The sequence below is a fragment of the Nestor notabilis genome, unplaced genomic scaffold, assembly GCF_000696875.1.
Source record: "Nestor notabilis isolate BGI_N333 unplaced genomic scaffold, ASM69687v1 scaffold13115, whole genome shotgun sequence".
Lineage (NCBI taxonomy): Eukaryota > Metazoa > Chordata > Aves > Psittaciformes > Psittacidae > Nestor > Nestor notabilis.
Window position 1 is genome coordinate 51,922 of NW_009927980.1, and position 13,215 is coordinate 65,136.

At 40.3% G+C, this 13,215-nt stretch overlaps 2 protein-coding genes across 2 annotated transcripts in view; one reads left to right on the forward strand and one right to left on the reverse strand.

Moving 5' to 3' along the window:
- TANC1 (tetratricopeptide repeat, ankyrin repeat and coiled-coil containing 1) overlaps positions 1-8,435 on the forward strand; it is a 47,387-nt gene extending 38,952 nt beyond the window's left edge. The window contains exons 17-24 of the mRNA XM_010014307.1: positions 537-670; positions 1,337-1,460; positions 1,582-1,757; positions 2,950-3,082; positions 3,947-4,038; positions 5,126-5,272; positions 6,388-6,488; positions 7,079-8,435. Coding sequence (XP_010012609.1) covers positions 537-670; positions 1,337-1,460; positions 1,582-1,757; positions 2,950-3,082; positions 3,947-4,038; positions 5,126-5,272; positions 6,388-6,488; positions 7,079-8,435 — 2,264 coding nt within the window. The remainder of the gene's footprint in view (positions 1-536; positions 671-1,336; positions 1,461-1,581; positions 1,758-2,949; positions 3,083-3,946; positions 4,039-5,125; positions 5,273-6,387; positions 6,489-7,078) is intronic.
- A 1,665-nt stretch (positions 8,436-10,100) lies between these two features.
- WDSUB1 (WD repeat, sterile alpha motif and U-box domain containing 1) overlaps positions 10,101-13,215 on the reverse strand; it is a 22,898-nt gene continuing 19,783 nt past the window's right edge. Inside the window, exon 10 of the mRNA XM_010014308.1 lies at positions 10,101-10,264. Coding sequence (XP_010012610.1) covers positions 10,101-10,264 — 164 coding nt within the window. The remainder of the gene's footprint in view (positions 10,265-13,215) is intronic.

Sequence of the window (13,215 nt, forward strand, 5' to 3'; positions counted from 1 at the left end):
GCAGAATGAAGCTAAAACTAACTTGTCCAAGATACAGGCTTTCTGCAGGGATCTATGTATCTGATGTTTTGTAATAAATCATGACTAAGGATCAAGTAAACCATACTTCCTGAAACTTGAGTTACGGTCCCTTTGCTGAATCCCAGAGCTGTTTCCATCTTCACGTTTAGGAAGGGTCAGATGGAAAGAGATGAAGCTTTCTCGCCTCGAAAAAAATGATTAATGAAAAAGAAACTTAGAAAAGACAGGTGGAATTATCTAAAATGTTCATAAATATTCCTTTTAAGCTACAACCTGTGCACATGATACAGCTCTTATTTTTGAGAATTATCTGCCCCCCCACCTCACCCCGTGGTGTATCGACTTAACCTGATTCAACTAATGCACTTGAGGCTGAAAATAGTTACGGAAATACTACAGAGCAGCAGAGTTGAAAAGATTTGGGGATTCAGTCACACTCACATAATGTGCATGCGTTAAAAGATGTGGTAAAACAGGAAAGAAAGAGATGATGTTGATGAAAATGCTTTTTTTAGCCCTGACAGCTGCTGCAGGAAGAGGGAAACTGGAAGTCTGCGAATTACTTCTTGAACATGGAGCTGTTGTGACAAGAGCTAACAGGCGGGGGATTCCTCCACTTTTCTGTGCAGTGCGGCAGGGGCACTGGCAGGTCTGACACATCTTCATGAATTAAATGGATTCCTTTGGGAAGCTGTCCTTGATTCCCCCCATCTCTAGTCCTTTTATAATTAGTGTAAATTTTCTAATATGCATTAGCATCAACACCAAAGGGATGTGTTCAGAAGCTCATTTTTAAGTTATTCAAAGTGATAGATTATGGTAAATAAAGAAGCTGTGGCTGCCCCATCCCTGGCAGTGTTCAAGGCCAGGTTGGATGGGGCTTTGAGCAACCTGGTTTAGTGGAAGGTGTACCTGCCCATGGCAGGGGTTGGAACAAGGTGAACTTTAAGATCCTTCCAACCCAAACAATTTTGTGATTTTATATAAAAGATTAAAAAGTATATCAACTATATGACAACCTTGGTTATAATGTACTTGAAAAAAATAATACATGGGAGTTAAAATGTTTTATTTCCTAGACCAAGAACAGAGTCAATTTCACATCCTTTATACTGCTTCTGTATTAATGGAGAGAGAATCTTAGGAGTCAGGAGCCTTCCTCATGCTGGTCACTCCTATCTGGAGAAGGCTCTTAATTGCAAACGGATTTCTCAGTGGTTGCTATAAATAACATGTTAGTCCTCTTCTTTAAAAGTTCATTCTCTTAAGGCTAAAATTTGCCAATTTATTTTGAAATTGCTGTTTTCTATTTCAGATCGCTAAACTTCTAGTGGAGCATGGGTCTGATGTGAATTTAAGCGACAAGCAAGGCCGAACTCCACTTATGGTGGCTTCTTGTGAAGGACACTTGAGCACTGTGGAATTTCTGCTTTCTGAAGGTAGAAAATAAATAGTGGTTCAAGGTGGCACAGCTGTACCAGAGACTGCATCTCTGTGAGTTGGGTAATTCTGCTTATTAAACAGGACATCTTCATAACAAAGTTCATTTTCATTTCACAGGTGCAACTATTTCCTCTCTGGACAAAGAAGGACTGACAGCTTTGAGCTGGGCATGTCTGAAAGGCCACAGGGAAGTGGTTCAGTATTTAGTTGAGAAAGGTGCAACAACTGATCAGACAGACAAAAATGGACGAACACCCCTAGACCTGGCAGCTTTTTATGGAGATGCTGATATTGTAAGTAGAACTACCAGTAGAAAAACTAAGCTTCTACTAAAATTTTCATAATACAGACCAACGTTTAGAAGTATTGCCAACCAAACCGGGAAGGAAATCTGAGGAAGTAGCCAGGATGCTTACACTGCTAGCAACTTGACTGCAGTGTGTTTTCTAGATGAGGTTTTGGTGCAACGGTAGTTGTGATAGCCCAGCATTATGCCGTTACGTTTTACAGTCTGCTGGTGTACATGAGTCTTTTAAATCTCAATAAAAAGTAGCATTTACAATTTCTGCTTTGGATGAACTGGAATTAAAAAAAAAAAAAAGGGAAAAAGAGCCTTTGGGACATGAAAGGAAAATACTTTTTTTTTTTTTTTACAGCCTCTGCAAACCCATTGAGGTGACCTGGCAAGGTCATCTGGGTGCCTTCATGGAACAGAGACCCCAAGTGAGAGGTGTGGGAAGAATAGCATTGCCAGAATAGATGAAATGCAGAAAGATTTTGCTTCTCCATCATAAGGCATCATTAGTTGTCTTTGATAGGTATCTTACATGCTTTGCATGACTGGGAAAGAACTGTTAGGAATGCTGATGCTTTTCATCTTGCAAAAATGGCACTGAGCACATCTCAGTGTCACTGTCAGTCTGATTATGTAGAAACACAAGGCCTGAGGTGAAAAATTCAGTTCTTCCCAATTTGTTCCACAGGTCATTTCAGAAATAGGACAACAACTGAAGTTCCTTTTCCAGTCCTGTACATTTCTCACATGCTACCTTCTTCCTCAGTAGTATGTATTAAAATGCAAAAATTTAAGGCGTTTTAGGTGAAGTTTTTCTGAATCTGAAATGGACCATGACTGTAACTGAGATCAAAAGTACACAGTAAGGTTGAAGTCTGTGATTTAGATCCTCTGTATCTTTAAAATTACAGATTTTTTAACTGATTGTGTATTTTTGTCCTTATATGTCAGAACTTAGTAATATGTGTAGTGTTACGCTGTACTTGAAGCTGAAGCGAAAAGGCCTGCACCGCTGCTCTGTTCTCAGTGCGCTTACTGCCCTTGGGCTTGAGTTGCTGCCTCTGCATATTGGCACACAGACCATGACCGAAGGAGGGAATGGAGAGATTAGGTGGCAGCTTAACTATCCCACTGTTCTGCCTCTCTTACCAGAAATAATGTTACAATGCCTATCTTCTTTCTTGTCACAGGTGCAGTATTTGGTAGAGAAAGGAGCAATGATTGAGCATGTAGATCACAGCGGCATGCGGCCACTGGACAGAGCTATTGGATGCCGTAACACGTCAGTAGTGGTTATGCTACTGAGAAAAGGAGCTAAACTAGGTTAGTAAAGCTGTCTGGTACTCAAGAAGCAACTGAGTATCTGCTTTTCTGGAGTTACTGTCATTTCTGTAAAGTAAAGTAAATAAATACACTTGGAAGTACACACTAGATCTTTGCAGGTTGTATGGTTTGCAGATGCTTGTACAAGAGAAATCTGTCTCTTTTAAAGGCAGACACTCAAGACACTTCAGAAGTGAAGAAATGGAAGTAATTTTATTGTGTTCCTTTCTTTGACATGTGTTGATGAGGAGGTTTGGAGGAGTCAGTCTTTACATGGTTACTCTATCATGATAAACAAGAAAATGATGATTGCACTATTAGTGATACTTAATTCTGACACTATTAATGATTTAGATTAAGAAGTTTTGCATTTAAATAACATTTTTAATAGATTATAGAATTGCAAAGACTGGTTAAAATTGTACATCCAAATGTTGCATTATCAGTAGGCAAGTAGCTGGTGCAGATGTGTACATGGTAATTCTTGAATCTGTAGTGCCTTTAAATCATCATTTAGTATTGTTTGGGTACTACGTATGATCAAGTACAGATCCTTATTTAGGCCTGGACTTTACCTTGACTTTCATACTGGCCTATACTGGCTTAAGACCAGGGTAGGAATGAATTGGACCATTTAATACCTGCCTTTCTAGCTATGTGTGGTTGCAGGGCAGGTATGGATATATACCTATTTTAAATATGTGTGCGCACAGTACTACTACTACTACTACTACTACTACTCGTAATAATAGTTCCATGCAGGTGGAATATCTACTGAAGTAGGATTAGGCTTTCTAGTGTGAATAGGCATCAGAAACACACTTTCTTCCCTTTTGTCAGAGATCCTTAAAATTTAACTTGCAGGAAATGCAGCATGGGCAATGGCCACCTCCAAACCCGATATTCTCCTTATTCTGCTGCAGAAACTGATGGAAGAAGGGAATATACTGTACAAAGTAGGTAGATTTTTTTTTTCCCCTGATAGCAGAACATCGTAATTTAACTTCTGTCTGAATGTAGATTAAAAAGTTCTTTATACCTCCTTTTATGTTCGAACAAGATGTGTACTTGCACATCCCTTTATGTTGGGAATGAGGCTAAGAAATCTTGAGAACCGTGGGAAGGAATCATTGAAAACTCCTGTGTAAATGAAATAAGTAAATGAAAATTTCAAGATGGATAAGTACGTTTCTTTCTGTTGAGCAAGTCAGTCTTGAACATTTGTAGCAGTCAGCTGCTGCTTAAGAGCAACTCAGATTATAAGGTGCTCATTTGAAAGTGCCTTGTTGAATTCAGTGACATTTAGGCATGTCCTTCAGCATAATGTTCTTTTGTGTGCTATTTAAGTACATATTGAGGTGACAGCTCTTTTGATACATTCTTTTTACTACTGGTGAAACATTGCTTAGAAGAGGAACTGGCATTATTTGGTAAACTGTGATACATTTGCTTTACTAGTGCAGCACAGTGCTGAATGGCTTTATAGAAGCATCATTCAAATTCTGCTATAGCTACAAGAAGTGTAATCGTACGGGTTTTTATAAGTGCCCTCAAATATCTGCCACATTATTTCTGATCTTTGTTCTGTATCAAATGGCTTTGCACAGTAAAGACACAGACCCTTCAGGCTTTGCTGTCATGAATTAGATTCTCCCAAATTCTCCCAAAACCTAGGCCTTACAGCTATAATCAAGTACCTCATCAGATATTGGGCTGCTCTGTTTAAGTAAGTAAATAATGAATTGTATTGTACCTGAGTTTTTCTCATGCAAGTAGTATGTTTTAATGCAAATATTATCCTGGTGAAATACCATTAAGGGTATGAGTTTAGAAACAAACAGACTTCAGTCAACATCCAGGTTCTCTTGTGTGTCTGTGTGCAAGTGTAATTCATACTGTATGTATTTATTTTTTTAAAATCTGGTTCTGTGTTTTCTACTTGAAGAGCACCTCTTGGTACATGCCAAGGATCAGTGTGCTTTTCTGCAACAGTATTGCGATGTTCAGAGTTTGTGAAAAGCTTCTTGTTTCCTACATCTGTAGAAAGGCAAGATGAAAGAAGCAGCACAGCGCTATCAGTATGCCTTGAGGAAGTTTCCGAGGGAAGGATTTGGAGAAGAAATGAAAGCATTCAATGAGCTGCGAGTTTCATTATATCTAAATTTATCACGATGTCGCCGAAAAACAAATGTAAGCTCTTGCTGTTGATCTTTTGCCTCTCTGGCATAGGGAATCTTTGACTTCTGTTCTGCTCCATTACGGAGTTTTTACCTGGGACATTTATTTTTGCTATTTTAGAATCCTTTTCACTGTATCCTGCTTCTGGGCTTTGTTGTCTCAACAAATGGGGGCAGTTCATAAGATGAGGGCATGGTGGGCATGTTGCTGTGAGGGATCTATTACTGCTGTTCTTAGGGAATACAGTTATTTTGGAATGGCAAACTGGTGGATGGTTTTGGTACTTTTTGAAAAGACTACATGGAAAATGCCCTTCCGCTACCACAACTAGTGTGTGTGTGCATTTCATATCATATCCCACTGATAAAATTCTCGTTGCATTTTGCTAGTGCTGCAGCGCATTGCTTTCTGTCTAAAGCTCAAGTTCATCATATTGCTCTGTTCTTGCATATCATCTCAGGACAGGTTTTTTTTTGGTGTTAGTACTTCCTAACCTTCTCTGTCCTCATGCTTGATACAAACGTCTGCCTCCATCTTCCCCAGAGACATCTTTGTCCCTATTTAAACCCTGCTTTTGTTATTTACAGGCTTTGGTTTAACCAACAATTTACTTAACAGTTACTCTGTGTTCTTGTTACATGAAGACCAAATAAATTACGTCCAGTGCAATTCCTCTCTAAAACTTTCACGTACCTTATCAAAGGAAGTTCCGGGCCAGGCCAACCTATTTCCTGAATTTTCTTGCTTTTCTCTAAATTCAGTCTTTAACTGGCCTTTTTTCAAAACACATTCCAAAGCCTTGTTTTGGGTGGTCATTAATCCTGTTAAACATGAAGCCTCCTCTAGCACTGGAATGTCTTTGGGTTGAAGATAACACATCTTGCCTATATTAACATTGCTTTTAGCTACCTTGGAGTCAGTATCCCTTAGAAACAAGAGGCAAGGTTAGCAAGATGAGGTCTGTTCTCAGTCTTTCAGAAAGTATCTATCTGTGCTTGCTACCTGATGAAGGGGACTCTCTATACTGCATAAGGTATCCACACTTTTGAAAGCGGTACCATGGATACAGAGCATGCACCTTTCTTTTGTTGTCACTGTATAATGAGTACATTTATTGAAATTATTAGGATTTTGGTATGGCTGAAGAGTTTGCTACCAAAGCACTGGATCTGAAACCCAAGTCTTACGAAGCTTATTATGCTAGAGCAAGAGCCAAGAGGAACAGCAGGTACTAACACTTTCAATAACTCTTTGTCTTTTCCACTAGTTGTATTTGGAATTTGCAGAAAAAAATCCTTTTCCTTGTGCACTTTTCACCTGTATTAGGTCTCAGTATAAGTTAAAGCGAACCAAACCACAAAAAGCTATACTGAATACTCATCTAGGCAAACAGTAGGCAGCCCAGGAAATAACAAATTGATATAAAGAGGGACTAAGTGTAAGAGTGAATGGAACTGCTCCTCCAAGTGATTAGCAGAATGTTGTCAGCAGTGTGCCACTAAACTCCAGCACTGCATTGCTTATTACTGAGTGCTTTTATATGACAGGGTATGTTGAATCATTAGCAGTTCAAGATAAAAACAAGGGGAGCTTGAAAAACAGCAAACTGCAGTGGTATAGTTGAATTCTAGGGAGAGGTGCCTTTTTGATTCACCATGTCTCTTCTAACAAACAACAACAAGCAGCAGGAGATGGCAGATCAGAATATTTCTTTGAATGTCAAGGGGGTGAATTAATTATAGCAATGCTGGGACTTACATTTGCCCCAGGGTTTGATTGAGTTTAACTGTGGGTTTGTTTTTCTTTTTTCCTAAACAGAAAGCTACTTGCTGCTCTTGCTGACTTACGTGAAGCCACACAGCTGTGTCCGAGCAATCAAGAGATAAAACGTCTCCTGGCTCGAGTAGAAGAGGAATGCAAACAGTTCCAGAGGACACAGCAACAGAAGCACCAGTCTCCACAGCTACTACAGCAAACTAACAACTCTGATAATGAGGAGGAGGGCATTATACAAGGTGTGAATGATAATTTTAATCTTCAAGACAGGGAGGATGAACTGCCACACTCTGAAGAATCTGTTTCCTGTTCACAAAGGCTGCAGTGTTCCTTAACTGCTTCGTCATACAGCAGGACCCTTCAAGAAGGTGTTCAGCAGAAAGCTAGATCTGTGTCCCCTCAAAGCAGAACAGGCAATAAATACCTGAGAGAGCCAGGCTTGATCATGCAGCCAACAAAGCAGGCACAGATTGTGAAAACTAATCAGCACCTGAGCTCCATCCAGCCTGGACCAAAACCAGGAAGCGGTCCATGTAATGCAAAGACACAATCATCTTTTCAGCATCTTCCCCAAAGTCCCTTGCCAGTCCGGCACTGTAAAATTCAGCACTTGGATGGGACAAGCACATTATCATCTGGAAGCGTTTCTGCAGGTCCTAGTTCTGAACTGTACAATGAGAAGTTTGTGTCCAGCCAGTGTTCCCACTCACAGCATAATGAGAATCTCTCTTCACATTCCTTTGCAAGTAAGTCTAAAACCACTGACAGGTTGACAGCTCCTGCTCCAGTGAATTTCAGTGAAGCAAGGCAGCAAAGTCCTGTCCCCTGCAGTTCTCCAGCTGGTAGCATGATTCTCGCCAGCTCAACCAGCAGCTTAACTTCAGCCAGTAGTTTTTCAGATAGTATTAAGGGGCTAGGCCCAGACGTTCGACTCAAGGACAGTAACGTTCATCAAGTTCAGGGTACTGCTGAACACAGACCTCGCAATACACCGTTTATGGGCATCACGGATAAGACTGCAAGGTTTCAGCAGCAAAATACTCAGTCCACTCGTACTTGGCACTCTCAGGCATCGGAGGGATTATCAACACATGTTGCTTCTGGGGCCATTCAGCCCTCCAATTTTGAGCAGTTCCCAGTCAAGCACTACCAAACTAAAATCTCTTCTACTGGTGCTGCCCCAGGCGACAGCAGCCAGAACGGTCTGCAAGCTAAAGACCGCGAGGAGCTCCAGTGCCAAATGTCAACCCACTGTCAAGACAGCAGATCACCTAAACAGGCACCGCATTTATACCCAGATGCGGTATCAAACCCACAGCCTCACAGCAGTAAGGAAAGCCATCTGAGTCATGGCACGGCTGCAAAACCAAAGCGATCATTCATTGAATCAAATGTATAAATATTACTGTGTATTTACAGGGTTGTAAAACTTGGCTCATGACATCCTAGGGTATTACTTCTGTACAAAGTACTAATGGCTGGTCACTTGTGAGTATGCAGTCCATGTTGGCCGGTACTCAATGGGCTACAACCACTTCAAACTGGTCCTACCATCACAGGACAGTTACAGTAACTGGAACAGCAAACCTGTGTGAAAAGAGTCCATGAAGATCACCAACCCACCGCGCTAGGCCCTCACACAGAGAAAGCCTTTCCATCCTATTTTACCATTAAGTAAGACTTTCCTTTTACATAGGGCTTTAATGTCTGGTTATATTACATCTCACCACTTCTTACATAATAATTGTGCCTCTTTAATGCTTAAGTGCTTACTTCTCAAAACAGTGTTGTTAAGAAAGATAATCTGCTGCATAATACTCAGATCTGTATATGTATGCTTTTTTTTTAAATCAAAGATAGTATTTTATCACTTTTCTAGTGGGATCTAATTTGGGTTGCATGATGTACATTTAGGAAGCATAAATAATTTGTGTCTGAGTACAATATAAGCAGCCATGTTTGGACATGTAAATATAACTATTTTTAGTAACTCGAACTCAAGTAAAATAAGCAGCAACATTTGCATGTGTATTGAAAGGCTTTGACCATATTGGTTATTGCACTGAAGAACACAATATTATGGCATATTAACAATAATCGCACTTTATATAGTTTATCTAATCACCTTTGGGTGCTATCTTAAAGCAAGATGATTTATTGTTTATTGTGGAAAAAGGTACAGCAGTGAAATCTTTAGGAATTGTTTTTATGGGAAACCCAAGACATGGATGAAGATGAAAGTTTGAGGAAAAGTGTATGTGTGTGCAGCTGTCTGCCAGGATGAAGCTGTGAAGTTTCTCAGAGGAAATTCGGTTTTCTGTTGGTGAGAGGAGCTGTAGAGCCATCCCCACAGTGCAGGTAGGTTGGAATGGTCAATGTGACAGGCACAGTTCACATCCTGTTCGTGGACAGTGTTGGACATTGTAAACAGCCGTACCCCCTTTTACAACTTCTTTTTGAGTTTGCATCGTTATGCTTTAGCTTATTTATTGTTTACTGTTTCTTTGATATTTTGTACAACTCCTATATTAATTAGTCTTGTCTTGTAGTTCTATTTTTGCACAGCTACTGTATTTTTTCCATACAAAATAAAGATTATTAATACACCTGTGCAAGGAGATGCAGTCCCTGATGGTTACAGAGGAAACTCTCCCCAGCTTTTCCAGCTACACATTCAGGAATAGGGAACAGACAAAGACTCATTTTTGGTTTTTAAATTAGAAAAGGAAATACAGATTATATACTCTGCTCTTCCTTACCTTCTGCAAGACTAACTTGGCAAAATCAAGGCCCAAAACTCATAGAAGTGGTGAAAAATTTAAGAAAACTTTATTTGAAAAACAGAAATACCACAAAGTAAAATTACCAGTAACTTTAAGTTTTTCAGTCATTTTCAGGGAATTTTCAACAGTGAAGATTTACCTTGTAACAAACATTTACATGACAGCAACAGCTGAGAAAAGAAACATTTTTTCCCCCAGTTGTTTCTGATGCAGTTATTTCTTTTAGCTACATATAATTTCATTTCAACTGATTTGAACAAATGACTTCAGAACTTGGTGGTTTACACATGTTTCTGCTGCGTCTCCAGCCAGCGGCTGATTGCCATTTTTAGTGTCCTGTTTGGTGTAAGCATAGGAGAGGGGAGAGGAAGATTTGTCATGGGACTAGATCGTCTCTTACTGTTGATCCAGTTTTCTATTGCTTCCTTTTCATAGGAATAGCCATCTACAAAGAAACCATCATGAAAAGCTGGTATTACAGATGCTTGGGCACTGTTACATGGTACAGATTTTCACTATTTAAATTTAAAAGGGGCGTAAGGGAATCAGTATTTCCAAACAGGAAGATTGAGATACAGAAAAATTACATGGTTTGTGAAAGCTTTACAACAGACTGTATTTGTTTCAAATTACATAGCTAAATGTATTACAATAAAACTTACTTTATACAGCAGTATGAAGATCAAAATTTAATTCAACTTTTTAGATGACACTGTATTCAGCAAACTAGTAAGTACAAGCTCTTTGAGAATGCACTGCAACTGGATCAGCCAGTTACAGCTCCATCAGTTCACGAATGCCTCTAAAGCAGTGTATGTGTGAGAGATTCTTGTAGCTGGGCCTGAACCTTCCTCCAAAGAGCCTGTCCTGGCTGTGAGCACAGGGTGGGGGCAACAAGGACACATAAAATGTCAACTCCCTTTTCTGAACTGGTACACTGATGTTTTGCTGCTATGGTGATTCAGGCTGCTCTGGCATTTTGCCCCTCTTGTCTGCGGGCAGCAGAAGCAAATCCGCCATCCACAATTGCTAAATTGGGCCTTTCCCACCCAAGGGAGTGTCTCTGACAAGATCATGGAATTCAGCCATGCCCGTGCATGAATTTGTGACTAAGGTACGCAAGTGGTAAACAGGGTGCAGTTACATAAAGGTTTCCTGTGTCCTTATTTGCAGTTAAGGAATTATAGACAGTATGAATAAAGTTCATTACAAGGCTATAAAAATACCATCAGAGCTGCCTGCGGCGGGTCCTGTGCCTGTAGCCATGCATGTGTGAGTGAGAAGCACCGGAGTAGTAAGGTGAGGAGCCAGAAACCTGCACTGGCAGTCAGTGTTTGTAACACTAGGGCTTGCTCAGCTCCTCTAAAAAAATTCCTTTGAAGAAAGAAAATCTGCTCTTTATTTCTAAATGATGCTGAAGCCACCACCACTGTCAAGCCTAACCAAGCAGTTGAAGGTGATGTTCTCCCCCTACCCCAATACCTACAGACACCAGCTTTGTGTCTGCTAGTGAGGGACAAGGGCACGGGAAAGATGAAGAGTACTGAACCATTACTGTACATGACACAGAGTTGGAAATAAAACCAGCTTCTGTTTTGAAAAAGAGGAGTCCCTGTTTGTGGGAGGGAGGGAAACACCCCGAAATAAACATAAACCTGTGCTTTACCAAAAATGCAGAAATGGCATATTGGTGTTAAAGTTACTGTATGCCTTGGGCTATAACACCATTAGATTTTTATCACAATTTAAACAAACATTTCTATTTTCCATTTAGCTGGAACTAAAGTTCTCGAGTAACTTTTAAGAAGTAATTTTCACTTCCAGAACCCTTTATAGAAAACAAAAAGGCACTGAAAGCTGACCATGAGTAGAAAGGGCTCAGGGTGGTTTCCCATTTCTAGCTCTGACTGCAAAGCACCAAGATGCATCGTGCACATGTTCAGCTGTCTTTTTACGTTTAAATGCTCCATGATGTGAGGCGAAAGCTCACTAACATCCAGCTAACACATCTGGACTGCTCCTGTGCAGCACCCAGCACTGAAAGCTGCTGCAGACAGCTGGTGAGCAAGCCTGAGCTGGGCACTCGCTCAGCCCTCAGCACCTGCCCAGGACTTCAGCCCTTCCAACCACACCGAAGCAGCTGTTAGTAAAAAACAGGCAAGTACTGACAGGCTCGCCCAAGCACACCTCTGATGAAATACAAACCTGTGTCCTCCACCCTGCTGCCAACACAGCGTCACACTCTATTTCCTTCCCCTTTACTGAATATGCAACACTTTAACATGGGGGAAATAAAAAAAACTTTCTTACCTGTGCTAGTCACCTGAGTGAAAGAAATACACAGTTTGGCATTCTACCTTTTTACTTTCCTTAAATTTTACACAGCCCAGAGGCAAAGAAGTTTTACTTAACTCTTACTTAGCTTGCTGAACTAAACAAAACACCCATCTCACTTCACGGTTTGTTACTTTCTAATCTCAAAAATTTCTAAATTCCTCCAATTTCAATCTGCAAGACTGCCCACATCTTAAAGCCTGCTGTGTTCATACTACAGATGCTTCAGTTCTGTAGTGCTGGGCCACTATTTACTTCTCAGTGAAGTAGCCAGCTAGTGAGTATCTCTCTCTCACTTGTCCTGCCACAAACCAACCCTTCTCCTGCTGCAATTGCTAGTATTTCTGTTATTATTCATCAACTTCCATAAAACCAGTGTGTGGCACTCCCAGCTGTGCCCATCCCGGGTTCAGAAAAGCAGAGGAATCCCACGTCTTGAGATAGATAGCAATCATACTGCTGACACAAATACTGAATAACATAAGGCACTATTTATTAGTAAATAGTAGAATTGATCGGACACTGAACATTTTACTTCAAAATGTCAACAGTTTCTCTTCAAAATGCCTATTTGATTTTCTAATATACATTGGAATATGTAGCTGGCAACAATTTCCAGCTTTTCAACAAACCTATCCTGCTCTAAAACTATGTATATCTTTTTCAAAATTGTATTTAAAAAAGGATTCACAAGGCTGTCCTACTGCTACTGCTTAGAAGCTCAAGTAGCCAGCTAGTGAATCTCTGTCTCACTTGTCCTGCCACAAATCAACCCTTCTCCTGCTGCTCCACTGTTAATTGCAGTGCTTACCATTCCAGCAGTTACCAAATGTTTTCATATCTTGAAATGTTTTAATTCTCAAAAGTCTGGCCTGAAACCTCAACAGTATGAAGTCAGTTACTGCTTACAGAGCATCAAATACATGTACTGGTCTTCTGATGACCATATACACACGCACACCCCCCACCAAGGTCAGAGCTATACAACACTGCTTCTTCATACAGTGTTTATCTATAGAACATGTTCTGCTTCCTGCACCTCTGAGCTCCAAGTTCCTGCTG